The following is an 8,386-nucleotide window of genomic DNA, read 5'->3' on the forward strand; positions in this document are numbered from 1 at the left end:
TTGACTGAAAAGCATTCTTAATAGCCGTATCCGCACAATGGAAAACGTTTAGAATACAAGCAATGATGATAACGTGAAAGCAAATGGCAGAGTCAGACTAGGCATTTACATTGCCATATAATGGTCTTATGGCTTCAGGGTTGAAGCTGTTTATGGTCCAGACACCTGCAATTCGAGGGCAGAGAGAACAGACCAAGGCTTGGTTGGTTGGAGTCTTTGGCCATCTCCAAGGCCTTCCTCTGAAACAGCTATATAGACATTTCCCTGATGTCACGGAGCTTGACCTTGGTGATGTACGGGGCGGTCCAAAGCACCGGAGCTGCCATACCGAGCAGTTACGTGGCAGGTTCGGGATGCGTGGCTCTCAGATCTGTAGAACGTTCTGAGGATTTGATGAACGGGGAATTGCAAAATGTGAAGAACATTGTATCCCGCTAGAACAGATAGCCCGCCCCGGGCTTGTTGGAGGAACCGGATGAAATATTGCTGATAAACAACACAGAATTTTGGTTGCACAAAGATAATCCCTACAGACAAGCCAGCATTAGAGCTGAATACAGATAGACTACAGGTATTCCAGGAGAGATACTAACAGTTCACTCAGCACCTCTCTAGAATATTAAAATGTCAGCCACAATGAAGTATGCCATCATACAAATTAAAAGACCTACACTATATGACCAAAAGTATGTGGTGTTGGAATATATCGTTATAGTGGTTACTTTAGTGAGAACATATTCGGTCGAAACTCAAGGGAGAAAGACAAGCTTTATTAAAAGCACTGCAGCAGAGTTGTCTGGTGTTATATATTCAGTCGATCTCACTGTAAAGATTGATCGAAGTGTACAGTCAGTTTGTGACATTTCTGCCCTGCTAGATCTGCCCTGGTCAACTGGAAGTGCTACGATCGTGAAGTGGAAGCGTCAAAGAGCAACAACAGCCCAGCCACAAAGTGGTAGACCACGCAAACTCACAGAGCGGTGCTGGCAAGTGCTGAAGCGCAAAGCATGTAAAAATCGCATGTCTGTTGCTTCACTCACCAGAGAGTTCCAAATTGCCTCTGGAAGCAACATCAGAAGTCTGCATTGGGAGCTCCATATAACAGGCTTCTATTGCCGAGCAGCTGTATGCAAGCCTCACGTCAACATGCGCAATGCCAAGTGTCGGCTGGAGTGGTGTTAAGCACGCCGCCACTTGACTCTGGAGCAGTGGAAAACATGTAGTCTGGAGTGATGAATCACGCTTCACTATCTGGCAGTCTGATGGACGAATGTGGGTGTGGCAGATGCCAGGAGAACGCTGCTTACCGGAATGCACAATGCCGTGTTTCAGTGTTTGGGCCAGGCCCCTTAGTTTCCGTGAAGGGTCGTCTTAATGCTACAGGATACAAAGACGTTTTAGGCAATTAGGTGCTTCCAACTTAGTCACAATAGTTTGGGGAAGGCCCTTTTCCTTTCCAGCAGGACTGTGCCCCTGTGCACAAAGCGGGGTCCATAATGACACGGTTTGACGAGGTTGGTGTGGAGGAAGTGAGTGGCCTGCACAGAGCCCTGACCTCAACCCCACTGAACAACTTTGGGATGAATTGAAATGGCATTTGCGAGCCAGGCCTTCTCTTCCAACATCAGTGCCTGGCATCACACATGCTCTTTTGGCTGAATGGGCACAAATTCCCACAGAGACACTCCAAAATCTTGTGGAAATCCGTCCCAAAAGAGTGATGGCTGCAGTAGCTGCAAAGGGGGGGCCCAACTCCATATTAATGCCCATGGTTTTGGAATGGGATGTCCAACAAGCTCGTGTAGGTACGATGGTCCACTGTCCACATACTTTTGGTCTGTATGAAGAGCACATTTCAGCAAGGATGTTTGGGACGCTGCAAACTGGCAATCTACTTCCCACTCAATAAATATTCTAGCTACAAAGCTAAGCCAAATACACAGGCTCAACGACTCATTACATTGAGGACAATGCCGTGAACTGGGATTTGAGTGTTACAAAACATATTAACACAGGACGCTAACAGAGTAGAAATATGCTAAGTGCACTTCTGATCTGCATTCACACAGACATATCAGGGTCAAGCTTAATATAAACTGGTCATGCCCAAGGTTAACAGCAAACAGAACCACCGCACGTTTTGGTCTCTCTCTTCTGACCTTTTTGGGACTTTCTAGTTAAAAAAAAAAAGGTTAATCTAAAACAGGCCAACGGCGTGTTTTTCTATGTAGGGTAACTTCAAAAAGGTCAGGTTACAAATGTGAAGGACATACATTGTATGAAACCCTCCAAATTCTACTTTGACGTGGCCCAGGGCGGTTCAGCGTCCTAAACTGCTTTCTCCAGCGCACACGCGTAGACGCAGCATCGTTTCAAATCGGGCCCGCTGCTCTTTCAGCTGAAACATTTTCTTTTATCTTTTAACAAATTCCTGTCCACTAGCGGAAAATGCCTGGGGGAAAAAATACATCTTTAAATTCATACCGTAACATATTTATGGAGAAGCCTAATCTTGAAATAGCCCCGTTACTCGGCGTAATGGAATGTATACTTTGGATGCAATATGTTTTTATTCCAAAATATGATTGATGATGATACGGGTAGTCCGTGTTAAATCAATAACGCCTTATCAAAATGTTCAGGCGTCGTCTGACTAACACGTACGTGCAATGGTGTGCAGACATCTTCTGTTCTCCACTGCTAACGGCGAAGGAGATTCCCCAAATATACACGTACACAAGGGCATTTAAATGGCAAGGTCAAAACATATTAATTTGATTTATTCATCCAGGGAAAATTAGACAGTATGCCAAAGCCAAGTATCCAATCATCAGTCAATACACAGGCCCATTAACAGTTCATTCCCATGTCTCTTCTCTCACATGCGCGACTGAGCAAAGTAGTTCATAACCATTAGACGAACGAGCGCACGGAGAAGACACGCGGATACTCGGCGCGAGCACACGAGGGATGGGCTAGGCGGAATGCACGTCGCAATCGGGCCGAGCATGCTGGGCTTTCCTCTTCGCACATTCACCTCTCTCTCCAACCGGCCTCTGCGTCTATCCGTTTGTCCATCTCTATTCTCTCATTACAGCTAATGAAGGGTGGCAGTGAGCCTTGCCTGTAGGGTTATTAATACTCGCTTGGAGGCAAGGATTAGAATGCTACGGGGCGGAGTAACCTCCCCTCTGTGTGTACCCGAGCACAAACAGAACGTATACACAGAGGCGGTGTTACCACAGGGACAGACTAGCCCAAGGAAAGCAGCACAGCAGATTCGTTTGGCAGCTAATTGTGGAAATTGGGTTATGGGAGCCTGGATGTCAGTCTGCTTTTGTAGTGCTCTTCCCACTTTGTGATTGTTGTGTTTTGTTTGCTGGTGCCAGTTTCAAACAAAATGAATGATTGTACAGTGTGACGTTACTGGGTAGATGGGAGGCTGTGAGAAATATGGTGGCTGTTCATTTTAAGGTGGCTTGTGGATTGCTGTCCGGGGTTTGTTGCATTAAAAGTGTAAATCTCTGCAGGTTTCCTATCGGACGCTGAAACGTTTGATCGTTTTTAATAACTCACTGTGCAACTTATTAGGAATTTGAAGACAGCAGGTGACAACTCTTGAACTCACTGACAGAATGACTGGGGGATATCAAGGCAGTATGAAGTAAACAAGGTCACAGTGTTGCTGACCTGTCCAAAGAATGTGGAAAAACAAGGTCACAGTGTTACTGTCCTGTCCAAAGAATGCGGAAAAACAAGGTCCCAGTGTTGCTGACCTGTCCAAAGAATGCGGAAAAACAAGGTCACAGTGTTGCTGACCTGTCCAAAGAATGCGGAAAAACAAGGTCACAGTGTTGCTGACCTGTCCAAAGAATGCGGAAAAACAAGGTCACAGTGTTGCTGACCTGTCCAAAGAATGCGGAAAAACAAGGTCACAGTGTTGCTGACCTGTCCAAAGAATGCGGAAAAACAAGGTCACAATGTTGATGACCTGTCCAAAGAATGCGGAAAAACAAGGTCCCAGTGTTGCTGACCTGTCCAAAGAATGCGGAAAAACAAGGTCCCAGTGTTGCTGACCTGTCCAAAGAATGCGGAAAAACAAGGTCACAGTGTTGCTGACCTGTCCAAAGAATGCGGAAAAGCAAGGTCACAGTGTTGCTGACCTGTCCAAAGAATGTGGAAAAACAAGGTCACAGTTTTTGCTGACCTGTCCAAATAATGTGAAAAAACAAGGTCACAGTGTTGCTAACTTGTACAAAGGTAACACAAGGATAATGACAATGTATACTGTATATACTGACTGAAGTGGGATGTAAAACAAGGTTAGTGACCTGTCCAAAGAGCATATTGAGCTAAAACAAGGTCACTGTCTTACTGACCTGTCCAATTAGTGAGTTGAGGTAAAACAAAGTCACAGATCAACTAATAGATAGAAATCTAAACGAAAACGTTGATAATCAAAATTCTTGTCAACGAATGTCATTATGGATTAGTTGGGTCTACACAAGACTCAGCACAAAAATACATTTTGAAAGATGATGAAGGCAATACCAGAGGGAAGTCGCATAAGACCAAAAACTTCAAAAGTAGGCTAGCATATGGGACCACTTTACATTTAAGATTTTAATGAAAACAGTTTGTTGCAAAATTTGCAAACCAGAACTCTCACAGCGCAGGAACACGACTGTATTACATGAGTATTTAAACAGAAAACACGTCATTAGTGCTCTGCACGGAAAGTTAATTCAAATTTCTATTCATGGAGTTAGGTTTTTAATGTTAGCATCATGAAACCATGAATTCACCCATTAGTGCCATATTTGGGGAGTTCTGCATTACAATTTCCATGAACATTAACAATAACAGTCAAGTCTTTCAACCAGCTTCACGATACTCTGGAATGTTTTCCAACAGTCTTGAAAATTATATTATGATACATTTTTGCACATTTTTATTTGTTTTATACTACTGCCTACAGTTGTTTTTATGAAGACATTGTAAAAGGATGAGGAAAAACACTAAAAACTATTTATTTTATATAAAACACTTGCATATAATTTGGGAATTGGTTGATTAATCAATTAATCCAAGTAGTAATCGACAGTTTAATCGATTATAAAAATTGTTAGTTGCAGCCCTACTCCAAAGAGTGTGTTGAGATATAAAATTTCACGGACAGTTTAACTGACCTGTCCGAAGAGTGTGTTGAGGTAGGACAGATAGACTGCTGCCGCATTCTGGCTCAGACTCTTGCGACGCCTGGAGCTACTGCCGCTTTCTTCTGACTTGGTATGGCGGTGGGCGGAGCGCCCTGGGGTCCCGTGTGCGGAACCGTGTGCGGAACCGTGTGCGGAACCGTGTGCGGAACCGTGTGCGGAACCGTGTGCGGAACCGTGTGCGGAACCGTGTGCGGAACCGTGTGCGGAACCGTGTGCGGAACCGTGTGCGGAACCGTGTGCGGAAGGGGTGTTTGACGATGTGCTGTTAAGTGAAAGAGAGGTGGAGATGGGGTAAGGGGTCTGAACTCCATGTCATCCTGGTCATCTTTGCCACTATTATCGATGTTGGGACATTGCTTTTAGTCACTTGGTGTTATCACTGTGGTTCATTATTTTCTGTGTTGTCAGCACTGTTAATCACAATACGTCTTGGGCCATCACTATTATTAATTATTAGAGCTGTCATCACTGTTACTTTTACTATTAGTGTTGTGACATCTTTAACAATCCTTGCTAATAGTGCTGTCATCACTTCTCCCTTAATCTCAGTGTGGCGTCATCACCGTTATACAATTGTATCCGTGTTGTGATCACGTATCTGTAAGGTTGTGACTTGCTTACCTTGCTCTGGGTGAGACTATCTTTTTGGTCCCTTTCTGAGACATGCTGCAAGACCAAGAGAGACAGAATTGTAACAGCACTGTGACAACCGCTGATGTAATTCTATTGATTTTAGAGAGAGGAGGAGAGTGAACTAGAGAGAGAAATAACAAATAGGTATCCAAAGGACCAAGGAAAAGAGAGAGATACAGAAGAGAGGGAGGTAAAGATGGAAAACACAAGGAAGATAGATGGAGAGAGACTTATGGCTGCACTTTGGAGCGTCAGATTCAAGCCTCGTCGTTGCACTGGCTTGTCAGAGGCAGGACCAGGGATGAATGACTGTCAGGCAGTTCACTCACCATAAACACAATGCCCCTCCACACAATCAGCTCAGACGCCTATAAAAAAATAAGCGTCCTGCACCCAACCCATTTGTAGGAACACTGTTGATAAATGAATGCGAGGTACTCAGACACGCGCCGATTTTGCGCTGTTCGCCTGGACGCTCCCTAGTAATGATAATGAGAAGAGACAAGTAGACCAGATCTGCGACATCATTTACAATAAAGAACCTCACGCACCGCTCCACGCCAAACACGTGCGGCCCTGTTCACTCCTGTATCGATCAAACACTCCATTAAGGGAAACCGAGATGGTCTCACGCCAGCGGCACGTATGTGGTGTCTGCTGATAGCAACGCCCCGGGCGTGCTGTCTCCCTCCTAGCTTATAAGCTCTGGGTTTACATAATAACCGTAATCAAGCTGATGCTTAAGATTTGTCATATTTAATATACAAGGTTTGTTATACTCATGTTTTTGTTATTGTTACTTTCGCTCTGAACCGCTAAGCTACGTGGCATCCTTTACACCCACTGGTCTCACAGTGGGAGCGATGGAATTGAATGACTGTGTTGTACGGAAACATGCAAGTAGTTATTGTAAGCTGGTATTTGGCAGTTGAACAACACTACATATTGTTGTTCAAAACGTATGGATGTACTTGCGCGCACACAACCAAGTTGCCGGAAAAAGACTAGGCCTATTGTTTGCCTCAAAAACAGCTTTCCTTTTTGCCCACCCACACACACACACACACACCCTTCAGCATTAGTCATTAGACGACAGCGTGGACGTCTCCAGCGCAGCTCCCTAAGTGGCCAATAGCTGTCAATCACAGAGCAGACATGAGCGCTTTCAGGTCTTAATTACGCAAATTGAAATAATGATAGGCTACAGAAAGACCAGAGGACAACGACACTAGAGTAAACTGAGACCGTGTGGATGATGGCACAGGAATGCCTGTGATTCAGGAGTTCGAATCCAAGCGGTTTGTACACAAAGGTCCCCACTGAGTAAACGCAAATTGTTTCTCCAAATACCTCCTGCTTGAGTGAACACAGTGAAATGTGTCACAAAGGACACGTATTGATTTTTTGACACTCTCGTAACTGCCGTGGAGTTGTTAAGATGAGACGAGGCCATCGTCACGAATTAGGGTAAAAAGGCGTTTCCTTCATTGTTAATCATGGCAAGCAGGAGGCTCGCTGAGGGCCTTTTTCGTTCTTTCTTAACATTGACATCCCCCCCTGTTCACCTGCAGTCAAAAGCAGATCAATGCCCAAATGGCTGCTTCCTCCTTAGCCCCAGGGATCACAGGGTATGAACCAACACTGGTAATTTATGTTACTTAGGGTATCATTACAGAATATTTCATGGTTTCGTAACAGAATACTGTATATCATGCTTATTTTGACCTATTGTACCTGACCAATGCCTTAAAACAACCCAACATATAAAAGGCTTGTCCACCTCTTTACTCTGTCGACACCCCCACCCTCCCTCCCTCCGATTTCCTGTCACAACTTAGAAAACCGAGCGTGCCCTTCAATGTCATCCCTGAGCCGGGAGAGCTGGGGGCCGCAGATGTAAAGATGGGAGATTTTCTTGTCCGCCGGCCACCCTGTCATCCTCATAACAACGGTTACATCTCGGCGCCTACAGCACCCCCCCCCACCTCCGTCTCACGTCCCCGCGTAGTCTACCTCCTCTCCGACTGTAATTTCATGGCCTTGGTCTCTTGGTATGTCTCGCCCCCGCTTCAGTCTGTCCGCCGATCCTCAACCGCTACATCCAGTAACTGTTGGTGGACCGTGATTTGTCCATTCCCAAACCCCCTGGAGAAATTACAAATCGTACTGCGCACCACAAGTCCAGTGGACAACCCCACCAGTCCCCTCCTGCTTACCTTGAAGTCAATGTGCAGTTAAAAGACAAAAGGGAAAAGAAATAGAGTAAGAGCGTCTGTCTTCTTTGGCCAGTTCTGTAGATATTATTCGGCGCTTATGTGCATGCACATATGGCCCCCCCACACCTAACTGGATTATACAATAAGAAGGGTGATTAGCTTGCTAAATATGTCTGGGTAAGGTGCATGACACTGTCTTCAGGGCAGGGGTGTGAGGTTTGTGTGCAAACCATGAAAAGCACAAGTGTGTCTTTCAATGCGGGGAACACTACCCATTATTGTCCTCTCCACGAGCCTCCGTTTTTTGATGTATGCTTT

General features: G+C 45.1%; 1 protein-coding gene across 3 annotated transcripts in view; it reads right to left on the reverse strand.

The window, feature by feature from the left end:
• Positions 1-8,182, reverse strand: part of cabp4 (calcium binding protein 4) — a 26,870-nt gene extending 18,688 nt beyond the window's left edge. For 2 of the 3 annotated variants that reach the window (XM_034291125.1, XM_010903891.3), the window contains exons 1-3: positions 8,069-8,182; positions 5,841-5,885; positions 5,190-5,481 (exon numbers count right to left, since the gene is read on the reverse strand). In XM_034291125.1, coding sequence (XP_034147016.1) covers positions 5,190-5,481; positions 5,841-5,884 — 336 coding nt within the window. In that variant the 5' untranslated portion in view covers position 5,885; positions 8,069-8,182. Of the gene's footprint in view, positions 1-3,037; positions 3,063-5,189; positions 5,482-5,840; positions 5,886-8,068 lie in introns of those variants that run through there. The other variant, XM_034291127.1, reaches the window with a different exon arrangement.
• Positions 8,183-8,386: the final 204 nt, after the last annotated feature.

Source organism: Esox lucius, chromosome 25, assembly GCF_011004845.1.
Source record: "Esox lucius isolate fEsoLuc1 chromosome 25, fEsoLuc1.pri, whole genome shotgun sequence".
Lineage (NCBI taxonomy): Eukaryota > Metazoa > Chordata > Actinopteri > Esociformes > Esocidae > Esox > Esox lucius.